This window comes from Scyliorhinus canicula, chromosome 29 (assembly GCF_902713615.1).
Source record: "Scyliorhinus canicula chromosome 29, sScyCan1.1, whole genome shotgun sequence".
Lineage (NCBI taxonomy): Eukaryota > Metazoa > Chordata > Chondrichthyes > Carcharhiniformes > Scyliorhinidae > Scyliorhinus > Scyliorhinus canicula.
Window position 1 is genome coordinate 13315404 of NC_052174.1, and position 15106 is coordinate 13330509.

A 15106-nucleotide genomic window follows, 5' to 3' on the forward strand; every position below is an offset into this window, starting at 1 on the left:
CCCTCCCAGCAACACCACCCCCAAATAAATGCTCATAACCAAAAGAACCCCTAACTCCAAAAAAAATGTAAAATCCCTAAAGCTTATTATGTAAAACTACACCTTTTTTAAGTTACTGATGCGACCATCAATTCATTCAGAGACACTAGTTGGAGTAAACTGTGGCTTTAATCGGCTTACAACTGAGCCTGCCTGCGACTGGACTGAGGGTGGACTCACAGGACCGCAGCACTTGTACTCCCTGCTGGGGGCGGAGCTAAGGGCGGAGCCCTGTACATGCTCCTCATCTCCCCCTGTGGGCAGAGCCGTGCAACGGCTCATAGATGGAACCCACAGGGACACAGTAATGTACAGTGTGAATTATAGTGGTTCCACAGTTACCCCTTCCATTAACTTCTTCAGCTTGCAAGGCAGCCCCTGCCCATGGTAAGGACAATGAGCTAGCCCCCAACCTGAACCAATTTTAATAAACAAAGAAAAAACACTCTCTTCCCACAAGAGAATACAAACTGGTACAAGAGACCCCCGCCCATGCTTCCTAACAAAATCATCAGCCTCCTCTGGAGCATCAAAATAATAGTCACTCTGAGGTGTGCTCCCTCCAACAGCTCCAAGGTTCTGTCTCCTGGAGCAATTCTCCAGCTCGTCCACCGGCCAACGTCGCCATCTCGGCCTCCCAAGGGGACACTGATCGCTCTGCTTGAGAGCCGCCTCCACACCCTGTATCGCCGAGCCATGTGCCCTCCATCTTCGCCAGCGTGGATCGTACGGGAGATGGGACCTTTTCTATTGATTTGTGGAGTTCTTCAGAGATAGCCTGCCACTGTTTTGCTGTCGGCAAGCATCTCCACTGCCTTGACCCTGATCAGATATATTGTGAATTAGCCAGCATTATGTTCTTTCATCTCCAATTCTACAATTTTTAATTGTTTTTCTGCTTTAGTGTTGCCACAAGTGTTTTGTGCTTCTCACCTCTACTCTTTCCCTGGGTTATTGGATGCTGGAATCGCAGAATGGGGTTTATAATCCATGCAATAGCACCAGTAATAATTGCAACAGCAGCTACGAGCGATCAGTCTGATCCTGGCCAGGCGGAAGCTTCCCTGGCCATACCGAGGTGACCCTGGGCATCTTTTGGTTCTGGATAAATGTTGTCATTGCTCCCGGTTGGTAAAGTGATGGTGCATATTGGGGGAAAGTCAGAAATTCCTGTTGGGAGAGAAATGTTGGTGTGGTGCAGGCAGTTTAACTATATATTGTATTTGTTCTTGGGAGAGTATCGCTGGCTAGCATTTATTGCCCATTCCTAATTGCCCTTGAAGATTGTGATGAGCCATCTTTTTATGACCATTTAGCAAAGTTTAAAAAGATTATTACTTGAGTTTGGAAGAAGGGAGATATCAAATGGTCTGTAACGTGTGTGACTGCGCCTTGTGTAATTTGTTGGCTGTGAGTTTATCCTTGATTGTGAAACGCTTCAGTGTATTTGAAATCTCTCGTTTAATAGTGGGACAAAACTGCAGACTTGTCTATCTAAAAGCAAATTTAATGCTCCCACGATCAATCCCTCTGCGGTTAGGGTAGAGGACCACCTGTACGATGACCATAAGACATAGGAGCAGAATTAGGCCATTCGGCCCATCAAGTCTGCTCCGACATTCGATCACGGCTGATATTTTTCTCATCTCCATTCTCCTGCTGCCTGCCCAGAACCCCTGATTCCCTTATTAATCGTATCTGTCTTAAAGACACTTGGGACTGGTAAAACTGTCTCTCCTGGGGAGTGAAGTGGATATGGCGTACAACTTAATCTGGCTCATTTCCCCCTCCACATTTGGGGACACTGTTACTGCAACCAGATGACCAGTAAAAGAAAAATTGTCGTGGTCAATATTTATTCCAAATGAGCACATTTACTGGGAGCTTGAAGTACTTGTGTGACCGCTGTTCTTCCTACATTACAACAGTGATCACACTTGGCTCTTGGGATTGTGTGGAAAAGGAAGTGTCCTTTTTTTTTAAAGCACTTTGTCTGTAGAACTGCTTGTCTCTAAATGGCCTTTTTGTCTTTTAACATATTGCAGAGTAATGAAGTTGAGCAACCAGGTTTGCAAGATAGTAGCATTGAAGGGGTGCTGGGGCGGTGGTGCACAGGGGGAAATCCAGATGGAAAGGTAACACTAAGCTTGGGATTTGAAAGCCTGTAGTTTTTAAGAAGAGGGAAGCTTGGAGAGTGGGGAGGAGCATCCACCACCCTGGGACAAAATGAGTGGGGAAACTGCATTGATTTTAACATGAGGGAGAAAACTGATCACGCAAGAGTGCATTGAAAGTAGGGAGATGGAATTCAGCTGAATAGAAAAATGTGGTTGAGCGTAGTTGTTCGGAAGTAAAGAATTTAAATCGAGATGCTGCTGAAGCTTTTTATCTTGCGCACACATCTGGACAAATAAGAGTGCCGAGTGCCAAATTTCAAACTGTGACAATATATGCAGGCTCCCCACGCCCCTGTGTAATTCAAAAAAGGTGCATGCCTTGATCGTTGTTTTTGTTTGCAGAGAACGGGTCTCTGCACTAGTGCGTGTCGCCACGTTCAAACATAAGTGAGCTATGTCGAAAGCTCGTGATTATCTCGACCTGGTTGTTAGTGAGTGGCTATTATCACACCGAGATTGCTAACCGTGCTGCTATTTCGCGGGATCATATCTTTGGGTTTTGCAAGTGCGGGCTGGTTTAGGTACAGTTTGTACTCTGCCTGTCACAAAACCCCGAGGGATATTGTTTGAGTTCGGTCAGCTAACCGTTGGGACATACTGTCTAGATACCTGGCACTGAAATTCATGGGAATATGTTGCTCTAGTTTGGGGAGCCTGTCGTTTTGTGTTTCCTCCATCTCGACGCCTTCAGTCAGTCGGGGCCGATTTGCTAAATAACCAGCATCCTTTTCCTCCTGTAGTATAAATTGTTGTGGTCCCTTTGAATGGATGAGTGCTAGACGAGAGGCTCGGGCAATCTGTCTCTTTTCAGCAATTGTACATCAATATAGTGGATCTCTAATCAGGTTAATTTTTCAGTTGTAACAGGTGCGACAGCTGGGATTGGAAAAGCCTACGCTAATGAGGTAATACAGATCTCCATCTTACTCCTTGAGGTATTGCCTATGTTAACAGAACAGTTGGGAGCGCAGAAGAAGGCCATTGTGCTAGTGCAAGCTTTTTTTTTTAAGAGCTTTAATCCCACTACCCTGTTCTTTATTCACTGCTTTTTTTTTTAAAGCTGAGCTTAGTTATGTTTGCATCGGTGCTTTTGGCATCTTCCGACCATTCTGATGGTCTTCCGGCAGATCTCAATCCTTCCATTAACTTGTGTTCATCCAAAGCTCTGCTGCCTGTATCTGAACTTGCGTTTAAGTCCCTTTACACATATGCTCGCTGATGCTCCAGCACGCGCTGGCCTCTTTCTGGTCCAGCAGTGCCCCAATTTTAAAATTCATAACTTTGAGCACACATCGTTCCTGCCTCCTCATGGCCTTGCCTCCTCCCTGTCTCTCTTTAGCACCTCCTCTTGCTTTTTCCGTGGCGTTGTCTCTCGCTCGCGCTTTCTTGCTTTCTCTCTCTCTTACGCTCTCATCCGTCCAACTGGCCTCTTGTACTCATTTTTTTTTTGACAGCCAAGCCTTCAGCTATTTAGGTCTCAAGGTCTGAACTTCCTTTCTAAACCTCTCTCTTCCCCTTGCTCCTCCTAATGAGGCAATCCAGCTCTTTGACCAAATGTTTGGTCCCCTACTATCTCCACATGTGTTAGAAGGCAATTTAATTGTTCAGATGTCACGCTGGGGAGGAGCCAGGACAGTGGTTGGGGGTGGGAAGTCTGGCCTTTTGCCACTTACGAAAATACTTTGCGCAGCCGTCATGCGAAAATACTTTGCACGGCTGTGATGTCTCCAATATCCTGGCCAGGTTACTTCAGTAATGATGGTGTTTGAGATCTTGCTGATCCATATGTCACAGCGTCACACAGGGCGGAGGAATCCGCTGTCTAACTACTAAAAAAAACTCCTTGTTTTCTTCTATTGGGACATTATGTTGTGATATCTGATCACTGCCAAATCTTCCCACTGTGCTCAACTTGACCAATGTTGTCTTTACCAACCAGTGGGCCACTGGATTAATGCATTTATTTCCCCGATTTCCCAGTTAGCAAGAAGAGGATTCAATGTGGTGCTAATCAGCCGGTCACTGGAGAAACTGAGAGCCACAGCAGAGGAAATAGGTAAGAATCCGGGGAAGGTGGTTATTTAGCACAGTGTCTGCTGGGCCACAGCAGAGGAAATGGGTAAGAATCCGGGGAAGGTGGTTATTTAGCACAGTGTCTGCTGGGCCACAGCAGAGGAAATGGGTAAGAATCCGGGGAAGGTGGTTATTTAGCACAGTGTCTGCTGGGCCACAGCACAGGAAATGGGTAAGAATCTGGGGAGAGGTGGTTATTTAGCACAGTGTCTGCTGGGCCACAGCACAGGAAATGGGTAAGAATCTGGGGAGAGGTGGTTATTTAGCACAGTGTCTGCTGGGCCACAGCACAGGAAATGGGTAAGAATCCGGGGAGAGGTGGTTATTTAGCACAGTGTCTGCTGGGCCACAGCACAGGAAATGGGTAAGAATCCGGGGAAGGTGGTTATTTAGCACAGTGTCTGCTGGGCCACAGCACAGGAAATGGGTAAGAATCCGGGGAGAGGTGGTTATTTAGCACAGTGTCTGCTGGGCTTCAATGTAAAATGGATCCCACTGTATAGATCCTATTGGGGCAGCTGGTGGTTGATTTGTTATTTCTACATCTGCTGATCAAGACTAATGAAAGGCTACATTGGCCTCTGCTCTGTTACAGAGTTAACATTCAGCCATGCTGGGCAGCATGACGCATTGGTTAGCACTGCTGCCTACAGCGCTGCGGGGCCTGGATTTGATCCCGGGTCACTGTCCGTGTGGCGTTTGCACATTGTCCCCTGTCTTTGTGTGTCTCACCCCCACAACCCAAAGATGTGCAGGCTAGATGGATTGTCCCTTAATTGGAAAAAATAAATTTGGCTACTCCTTAAATTATTTTTTAAAATCTCCATGTTCCGTCTAGCTGCTGACCATCCAATGGGCACGGCTTAAAGATGGATCTGGCCCAACTGTGATGACTTTCCCTATCGATTGCGCACACTCTCAAATGAGAAAAGCACTCTCACGAGGGTCAGTGCCTTTGGAAGAGGAGGGGAGATTCCTGGGCCCACACCTTGTTCAGAGTATGCCATGCACCCGCCACTCACTGTTTTTGGAGTTATGGTTTTTCTTTCATGGGATGTGATGTCGCTGACGAGGCCAGCATTTGTTGCCTGTCCCTGATTGCCCTTAAGAATGTAACGGTGGGGCCACTTGTTGAATTGCTACAGTCGCCCCCAAGATTTTCACCCTGGAACAGATATTTTGAAATTAGGATGGTGTTTGGCTTGGCGAGGCACTTGCGTTGCATCTTCAGCGAAAACCTCAGGAAATAATGATTCCACATCAGAGATAGGAATGCCGAGTGGGAAAAGAAAACATTTGCTTTGGCATTAAAGCTTACATTTTTGAAATGGCTCTCAAAACCACTCTGAAAAAGGACTATTTGACACGAACCTGACTGTATCTGTTCCTCCAGTTCACAGTCCACACTCCTCATCTCTAAGGAATGTTATTCGTGTGTTGGGGGAAACATCTGTTGTGTTTTAAATTAATACTCATCATACATTGGCCTTGTGTTGGGCCTCAGTTGGAGGTTTAGTGGACGATTCTGGACCGTTTCGTTTGGGGGGGGGGGGTTTGAGGCTTCCAGGTGGGTGCAGAGAAGATTTACCCAAATCGCAACGAGTTCAGTTTATGTGATGATACAGGAGAAGCCGGAATTGTTCTTCTCCGAGGAAAAAATATATGTTCAGATATTCAAAGTCCTGACATTCTGAGTAAATACGGCGAGACCGTTTCCTGTGGCAGTGAAAGTTACGATAATCTGAAATGTCATGCCTGAAGAAAGCAGATTTAATCGTAACTTTGAAAAATGAACCGATACGCGAGGGGAAAAGTGTTGTGGAGCTAGGGTGTGAAGGATGTGAGGCTGGACACTAGGCAGGCTGAATGAACTCGTGCTGTGTTTGGGTGAGCGGGCACATGGAGTGACTTGGGAGATTATTGGCGCTGTGGAACGGGCGATAACTTGCTTCTTTTCTGAATAATTGCAGAACAGCAACATGGGAAGCAAACGAAGATCGTTCAGGCTGACTTTACTTGTGGTGCTGAAATCTACGGGCCGATTGAGGTGGCGCTGAAGGATCTGGACATTGGGATCCTGGGTAATTTCATTGCGTTCCGACTTTTCAGGAAATGGAAGAGAAATCAAAGACTGAAGAAAGGGACATTATCTAATTCTGGTGTTATAAAGTGTTTATTAAATAGATACATTGTGATTGTAAATTCAAACGGAACTTGTTCACTTCACACCATTGACAGTGCCAATAACACAGGGGCATCTAACAAACAAGTGACAGAGGTCACGGAGCTCGGCATTTTGTACGTGGGTCTGCTCTAATTATGATTTTTTTTTTTTTCTCTCTCGTGTTTCAGTGAACAATGTTGGGAAGTCGTACAAGGAGCTTCCGTGTTACCTTCTAGATGTCCCGGATGTCGAAAAGGTGCAGTACATTACATGTTGCTTTAGGGGTGGCAAGGTGGTTAGCACTGCTGCCTCACAGCGCCAGGGACCTGGGTTCAATTCTGGTCACTGTCTGTGTGGAGTTTGCATCTTCTCCCCGTGTCTGCGTGGGTTTCCTCCCACAGTCCAAAGATGTGCAGGTTGGGTGGATTGGCCACGCAAAGTTGCCCCTTTGTGTTTGATTTGGTGAGGTTACAGGGATAGGATGGGGATGTGGGTCTAGGCAGGGTGCAGACTCGATGGGCCGAATGACCACCTGCACTGTAGGGATTCTCTAATCTCTCACTCGCCTCCTTTACTTCATCCTCCTTGTGAGGACTACTTTCTGTGGTCAATCAGAGGACTCCCAAAGAATGTGACATGGGGAAAGTGTTACTTCGAATTTACAGTGCAGAAGGAGGTCATTCGGCCCATCGAGTCTGGACCGGCTCTTGGAAAGAGCACCCTATCCCCTACCCAAGGTCAACACCTCCACGCTATCCCCATAACTCAGTAACCCCACCCAACACTAAGGGCAATTTTGGACACTTAAGGGCAATTTATCATGGCCAATCCACCTAACCTGCACATCTTTGGACTGTGGGAGGAAACCGGAGCACCCGGAGGAAACCCATGCACACACGGGGAGAATGTGCAGACAGTGACCCAAGCCGGAATCGAACCTGGGACCCTGGAGCTGTGAGCGATTGTGCTATCCACAATGCTACTGTGCTGCTTTGGTACAGCATGGAATGTTTCTCCTGGGGCTGGTCTAAGGTTACCAGCCTTCTAGGATTGACTAGGAGTCTCCAGAAATTAAAAATAATCTCCTGGATTTTTAGGAATCTAGAGCGGGGGTGGGGAACAGAGAGAGGCTGAACATATCTTTTGTCATTTCTTTTACTTTTGTCTATTAATTGTATAAAAATAAACTGGGGATGGGTCAGAAAAGCCATTTGGGTGGGGGGGGGGAAGGGGTGGGGCAGGTGTTCGGGAACCGGTTCATGGCAGGAGATCTTGTATGATAAATTTCCAGGAATGCGTCCAACCAGGGTTGGCAACGCTAGCCAGGCCTGAGGCTTTAGATTAAGGGATCAGAACGTACTGCAAAATAGCTGATGCTTTGCAGCTTGTGTACGGGTTGAGGAATTCTCTTAAACTAATTGCTCTTAACGTGACACCTGAAGTGTAACAGATTGTCATGTTTGCTCTTTCCAATTGACCCGAGGGCTCACAGAAAGCATCTAGCTTCTAATTGATCGGCACAGGCCATGTGTAGTGATATAACTGAACTTTGGCAGCAAAGTACGGCATTGTGTTGCATGGTGTAATGCCCCTGTTTGCTGGGTCCATGTCTATTACACTGTGGTAGTATGACTAGGGGGATTACGGTACCTCAGAGGTGAGCTGCTATTGGTGCAGAGGACTCGCTGCCCATTGGCCCGGGTAAGTCATGTGCCTCTCAGCCGATTTGGCTGAGGTAGGTAGCTCCGCCTACAAGGCGGGATATAAGAACCTGTGTTCCCCGGCAGTCGGCCATTCTTCTGTACGTCTGCTGCCGGGCACACCTTGTGCATTAAAGCCTTTTGTTTGGATCACATCGTCTCGTGTCCAATTGATGGTGCATCATACACCTGTTTGTGCTTTTTTTTTAAAGAGCAGGGCATGTTCCTTTTTTTTTAAAGAAAAAGTATATTTATTGAGATTTTACATTTTAGAAAATAACTCAAAAGTTGTCAAATAATACATCGCAAAGAGAGGGGAAAAACCAACTGCTTAAACCTATACGAGTAGAGAATAGGTCATCCCGAATTAGATACGGGCAGCATGATGGCGCAGTGGTTAGCACTGCTGCCTCACATCGCTGTGGACTTTGGTTCGATCCCGGCCCCTGGTCACTGTCCGTGTGGAGTTTGCACGTTCTCCCCCACAACCCAAAAAGATGTGCAAGGTAAGTGGATTGGCCACGCTAGGTTGCCCCTTAATTTGTGGGGAAAAAAATAATTGGGTACTCAAATTTTTTTTTTTTAAAGACAGAACTTGATACTCCTATAGCCCCACCAGGACCAAGAAAGAAATGGGGTAGGGTCTTGAGAACATGGCAAAATGGTGCGCAGCCTCCCACTGTGTGCACAAACGTGATCATCACGAGATATCCAGACCCCATTTTTAAACTGGGCATCGGACAACCTCATTGGAATAATGAACTTGTGATTTCTGGTGTGTGGAATGCCCAGGCTCTGCCCCCTCTGAGCTTAAGGTGAAGATTATTGGCCAATGTCTCTGTTAGTAAGCTTTAAAAATTCCGAAGGAAGCTCTCGTTAATGAAGGTGAATTTATTTACCCAAGTTATACAGCATCTCTACTCCCAGTGCAGTCCTAGCTGGCAGGATTTGTTCCCAGGCCTGGAGTTGGGCCTGCTTTTATATCTTGCTCCAGGTAGTTGGTCTCTGCCCCCCCCCCCTACCCCATGTCTTCCCCATGGTCCTCGTGAGGTTATAACCTGAGCTCTTTTTTAAAACAAAGTACCTGGATCTGCACCTTGAGTGCTGAAGTTAAATGGCTATGAATCGGGTCCAGGAAGGTGGGATGAGAAATGGAAGGCATTCTTCGGCTGGCATGGACAAGGTGGGCCAAATGACCACCTTCTGTGTGTCTTGTGAAATGGTACAAGATGAAAGAATTGGGGATGACTAAATGGTCAACCGTCGACTGACCCGTGGGGTCACACATGTTGATTGGTCACTGATCTGGATACCCGAGTATCCCAGGTTCCCCTGTACCTCAGAGGGAGTCACTGATGTCGGAGGGGGTGACGTGTTATAACCGAGGCCACGGGGATATTGGACCATTAGGTTCCCCATGGCCTCATCTGAAAACGATATAACCCCAAGAGGGGGGGGGGTGGGGCGAGGCGAAACCCTTAACCAGGGAGCCCTGAGACATAAAACCTGTGGGCCGAGCACGGGAGACCCTTTGGGGAGTAGTGTATGTAGCTAACTAAGGCTTGTTAAACCATTTTTGTTCCAACCCAATATGGCTTCCTCATGGTCGCTGGTTTGGATCTTGCACACGTGACATGGAAAACCTGTTTAAACAAAAACATGTAAAATCAGGTGACTTCCAGAGAACTTTAAAAATATGTTTTTGTTTTTCTGTTACAGGCAATTCTTGATATAATGAACTGCAATGTACTTTCTGTACTGATGGTGAGCATTTAAATATTATGATGTATTGTTTAATGAAAGGAGCATTGTTACCCTGTTTGCCTTTTTGAAGGGTTATACAATTGTCATTGTGGTGTCACTTCATCGTGTTGTGATTGCAACATGGCTGATTTGCGTTGGAAATATTCTGGCTAGGGTTGGAAAAAATAGATTTATAGAGGCATTCCTCACCTCATCCACATGTGCTCTATAGATCTAGCACCAGATGGATCTGCTGGTATCTTCTCTACTCGAGATGTCGTTTTTGTTTCTTATGGATGTTTTGAAATCCCTAATTTCCTTTTCAAGTCCTCCTAGTCAAGACTTTCTGTCAGTTTGATAAAATGTTCTAGTTCTGACTTGTTTTCTCTTTTTTTTTTTTTTCTCTCTCCCTTCAGTGGCTTGAGTTTTTTGGCTAGGGTGTATTTCCAGCAATGATTGATTATTCAGGATGGTTGATCCCGGCGCGAACCTGTCTTCCAAGGACAGCGCGTCTCAACAGCGCCAGGGATCTGGGTTCAGTTCCAGCCTTGGGTGACTGTCTGTGTGGAGTCTGCACTTCCACCCCGTTCTGCGTGGGTTTCCTCCGGGTGCTCTGGTTTCCTCCCACGGTCCAAAGATGTGCAGGTTAGGTGGGGTTATGGAATAGGATGGGGGATTGGGTCTAGGTAGGGTACTCTTTCAGAGGGTTGATGCAGACTCAATGGGCCAAATGACTACCTTCTACACTGTAGGGATTCTAAGGTTCATCTGATACCATATTGTAATTGTTGGTAGAGGGACCTTGAACCAATTTTGGGACCGAATTAGAGCCCCAGCTATGATCCCCCTCCATTTCCACACGTACTTGACTTGACCCTGGGGCCTTCTAAACTATATTGTCCAAAAAGGGTAGTCCCACTTGTGGTGATATGCATCACTGTAAATATACAAGGGGTTAATGTAAATACACGTAGACTCGATAGACACTAGAGGGAGCACCAGAGACATGACACACAGACATTCAACCAATAGAACAGTAAGATAGGACACGACCAATGGGCATTCAAGGCACACAGGTGACACTACCACAGGAGGGCATTACACCGACCCATATAAAAGGACACAGCACAAATGATCTTCCTCTTTCCAGTGGAGACTCTGGTGAGTACACAGGGTTGATTGAACACATCACACCCACCATGTGGATTGTAGCAGACTGGTTAGATAGTCTGAGCAGCTATAGCAGGATTAACAGGAGAGTTGAATCCAAGTAGGAGAATCATTAACCGTTTCATAAATGCTATCTCCCAAGTCTGAACCTTCCTTTGTCAGAGTGCACATGCTATGTCAAGAGCTGGGGAGCTCGATCTCTCTATTTAATTGTGCAGAGGGATGGAGTATTGCAGTTAGCCAATGGTTTTTCACCTCTAGTACCTGGAAACCAACCTATCCTGGATGAAGACCCTCTCCCTGACATGTCCAAAAAGAAATTGCAACTTGGTTCTTGCTGGGCGTGAGGCTCGAACAGAAAACCACCACTAATCTGGCACCAGTTAGATGTCAGCCTTTGCTCAGTGAGCCACAAACCTGTGGGTTCAAATCCCACCCCAGACCCTTGAATAAGTCATTTTAGGCTGACGCACCCAGTGCTGCTTGAGGCAGTGCTGCACTGTTGGAGGCCCCCACCTTTCAAATGAGTTGTTAAAGCCTGCCTGCCTCGGGGCGGAGCCTGCCTGCCTGCCCCGGGGGCGGAGCCTGCCTGCCTGCCCCGGGGGCGGAGCCTGCCTGCCTGCCCCGGGGGCGGAGCGTGCCTGCCTGCCCCGGGGGTGAGCCTGCCTGCCTGCCCGGGGCGGAGCCTGCCTGCCTGCCCCGGGGGCGGAGCCTGCCTGCCTGCCCCGGGGGCGGAGCCTGCCTGCCTGCCCCGGGGGCGGAGCCTGCCTGCCTGCCCCGGGGGCGGAGCCTGCCTGCCTGCCCCGGGGGCGGAGCCTGCCTGCCTGCCCCGGGGGCGGAGCCTGCCTGCCTGCCCCGGGGGCGGAGCCTGCCTGCCTGCCCCGGGGGCGGAGCCTGCCTGCCTGCCCCGGGGGCGGAGCCTGCCTGCCTGCCCCGGGGGCGGAGCCTGCCTGCCTGCCCCGGGGGCGGAGCCTGCCTGCCTGCCCCGGGGGCGGAGCCTGCCTGCCTGCCCCGGGGGCGGAGCCTGCCTGCCTGCCCCGGGGGCGGAGCCTGCCTGCCTGCCCCGGGGGCGGAGCCTGCCTGCCTGCCCCGGGGGCGGAGCCTGCCTGCCTGCCCCGGGGGCGGAGCCTGCCTGCCTGCCCCGGGGGCGGAGCCTGCCTGCCTGCCCCGGGGGCGGAGCCTGCCTGCCTGCCCCGGGGGCGGAGCCTGCCTGCCTGCCCCGGGGGCGGAGCCTGCCTGCCTGGCCCCGGGGGCGGAGCCTGCCTGCCTGGCCCCGGGGGCGGAGCCTGCCTGCCCGGCCCCGGGGGCGGAGCCTGCCTGCCCGGCCCCGGGGGCGGAGCCTGCCTGCCCGGCCCCGGGGGCGGAGCCTGCCTGCCCGCCCCGGGGGCGGAGCCTGCCTGCCCGGCCCCGGGGGCGGAGCCTGCCTGCCGGCCCCGGGGGCGGAGCCTGCCTGCCCGGCCCCGGGGGCGGAGCCTGCCTGCCCGGCCCCGGGGGCGGAGCCTGCCTGCCCGGCCCCGGGGGCGGAGCCTGCCTGCCCGGCCCCGGGGGCGGAGCCTGCCTGCCCGGCCCCGGGGGCGGAGCCTGCCTGCCCGGCCCCGGGGGCGGAGCCTGCCTGCCCGGCCCCGGGGGCGGAGCCTGCCTGCCCGGCCCCGGGGGCGGAGCCTGCCTGCCCGGCCCCGGGGGCGGAGCCTGCCTGCCCGGCCCCGGGGGCGGAGCCTGCCTGCCCGGCCCCGGGGGCGGAGCCTGCCTGCCCGGCCCCGGGGCGGAGCCTGCCTGCCCGGCCCCGGGGGCGGAGCCTGCCTGCCCGGCCCCGGGGGCGGAGCCTGCCTGCCCGGCCCCGGGGCGGAGCCTGCCTGCCCGGCCCCGGGGGCGGAGCCTGCCTGCCCGGCCCCGGGGGCGGAGCCTGCCTGCCCGGCCCCGGGGGCGGAGCCTGCCTGCCCGGCCCCGGGGGCGGAGCCTGCCTGCCCGGCCCCGGGGGCGGAGCCTGCCTGCCCGGCCCGGGGGCGGAGCCTGCCTGCCCGGCCCCGGGGGCGGAGCCTGCCTGCCCGGCCCCGGGGGCGGAGCCTGCCTGCCCGGCCCCGGGGGCGGAGCCTGCCTGCCCGGCCCCGGGGGCGGAGCCTGCCTGCCCGGCCCCGGGGGCGGAGCCTGCCTGCCCGGCCCCGGGGGCGGAGCCTGCCTGCCTGCCTCGGGGCGGAGCCTGCCTGCCCCGGGGTGGATGTAAACGTTCCCATGGCATTATTTCAAACAGAGCAGAGGAGTTCTCCTGGTCAATATTTATCCATCAACAGATTATCTGATCATTCATCCCGTAACAGCCTACCCGGACAGGCGCCGGAATGTGACGACTAGGGGCTTTTCACAGTAACTTCATTGAAGCCTACTCGTGACAATAAGCCATTTTCATTTTTCATTTCATCATCATATTGCTGTTTGTGGGAGCCTGCTGTATGAAAACTGGCTGCTGTGTTTACTAAACAGTGACTACACTTCAAAAGTGCTTGATTGGCTGATCTCCTCTAAAGCTTGCCTTACTGTTTCCTCCAAGGTCCTCTTTCAAAATACCTCTTTGACCACGTTTTTGGTAACCACGTTGGTTTGCAGTGTATTGGGGTTTTGAAATTACAACCTGTACATATTGTTCATTTAAAGCCACTGTACAGAATTGAACGAGCAGAGGGGGGTTTGCAAAGCAAGAGAGTTGAACAAAGCTGTTTGAATGAACACCTTATCTCTTGCCAACACAAGATGGCCCCTGTGTGCAGAAATCCAATTGCATCACTCCATTACGTCCAGTCTACCGGTGCCCTCTGCACTTGGAATCAGTGATGTCCCCATGGACATCTACCATCCTCATCCTGCCCACCCCTCCCACTTGGACCAACCTCCCTGCCCAAGTCAGACTGGGACCCCAACCTGGCCAGACTAACTGTGAATGACAGGCACTCTGACCAATCTACTTCAATGTGAAATTAAAGGATGCTGCTGCCAAACACAGCTGTGATGATGTGAGCAATGCCATCTTGCTCTTGGCCATGCCATACATATATATAGCTTGCGATGAAGTAACAGGAGTTAAACACTAGAAATTTGTGTCCATCGCATTGCCAACAAATACAGCCTTTAATTAAAGAAGCCATGTTAAACGTCCATTCTGGATCCAGATCCAAATAAAGCCTTTTATGTCAAATTGTGCATTTTTGTGCAAGTGTCTTAAGGATATTTCACTATGATAAATGGGGTGTACAATTGCAAGCTGTGTTTCTAGGAATAAGTTGTGAGTAATATCCTTGTTTAAGCCACAGGCATGCATTGGGACTCAGCAGCCCAGATGCACCGCACCCTGACCGTGTGTGTGTGTGGCCGTGTACTGAAGTTAACCGGTGCCAAACATTGTGAAAAATGGCAGAGCACAACACCCAAATCTTAAAATAGGCTCCCAGTGTTCCCTTTAAATTAATAACTCTGTAGCAGTGGTTATTTCAAAACACACTGACCTTTTTAATAGCATTTAACATTTTTCTCTGAGTGTGCGATGTCTAACTTGTGTCTCTATCCTCTTTGGTAGATGACCAGAATTATTCTACCCCACATGCTGAAAAGGTATGAACGTGTCTTATTTGGAGGTATCAAATGCAGCCATTGTGGGGTGTGGGGTGGGGTGGGGTAGGGGTTTGAGATTCATTCTAACTTTCAATTAATTGATTATCTCAATTTCACATTGTGGGATGTCAAAATAAATTGGGGATAGGGTTGGGGGGGAAGGACCAACTTGTGGACCAGAGGTGGATTGGCATAATTAAGGGTCCACTTGTAGGGTCCCTGGCACTCTGCCAATGGTGTGGCAACACCAGCAATCTAGGGAAGTTGCCAGCTTCATGAAGGTGAGCTCTCTGGTAGTCTAGTGAGCCCATTGGAGCTGTTAGAGAGGGGAGGGGAAAGAGACCTCCTCCAGCAAAATCACTCCAACCAGAGCTGCTGCTGGCGAGGAGGGGAGGGGGATGGGGGTGGGGGAGCTGTGGCTGGCAAGGGGGGCTCGGAAT

General features: G+C 50.8%; 1 protein-coding gene across 3 annotated transcripts in view; it reads left to right on the forward strand.

Annotated features, from left to right (window-relative positions):
- Window positions 1-15106, forward strand: part of hsd20b2 (hydroxysteroid (20-beta) dehydrogenase 2) — a 39923-nt gene that overhangs the window by 16643 nt on the left and 8174 nt on the right. For all 3 annotated transcript variants that reach the window (XM_038786793.1, XM_038786794.1, XM_038786792.1), the window contains 6 exons: window positions 3075-3121; window positions 4197-4272; window positions 6260-6370; window positions 6642-6709; window positions 9873-9917; window positions 14632-14666. In XM_038786793.1, the coding sequence (XP_038642721.1) occupies window positions 3075-3121; window positions 4197-4272; window positions 6260-6370; window positions 6642-6709; window positions 9873-9917; window positions 14632-14666 (382 nt within the window). The remainder of the gene's footprint in view (window positions 1-3074; window positions 3122-4196; window positions 4273-6259; window positions 6371-6641; window positions 6710-9872; window positions 9918-14631; window positions 14667-15106) is intronic.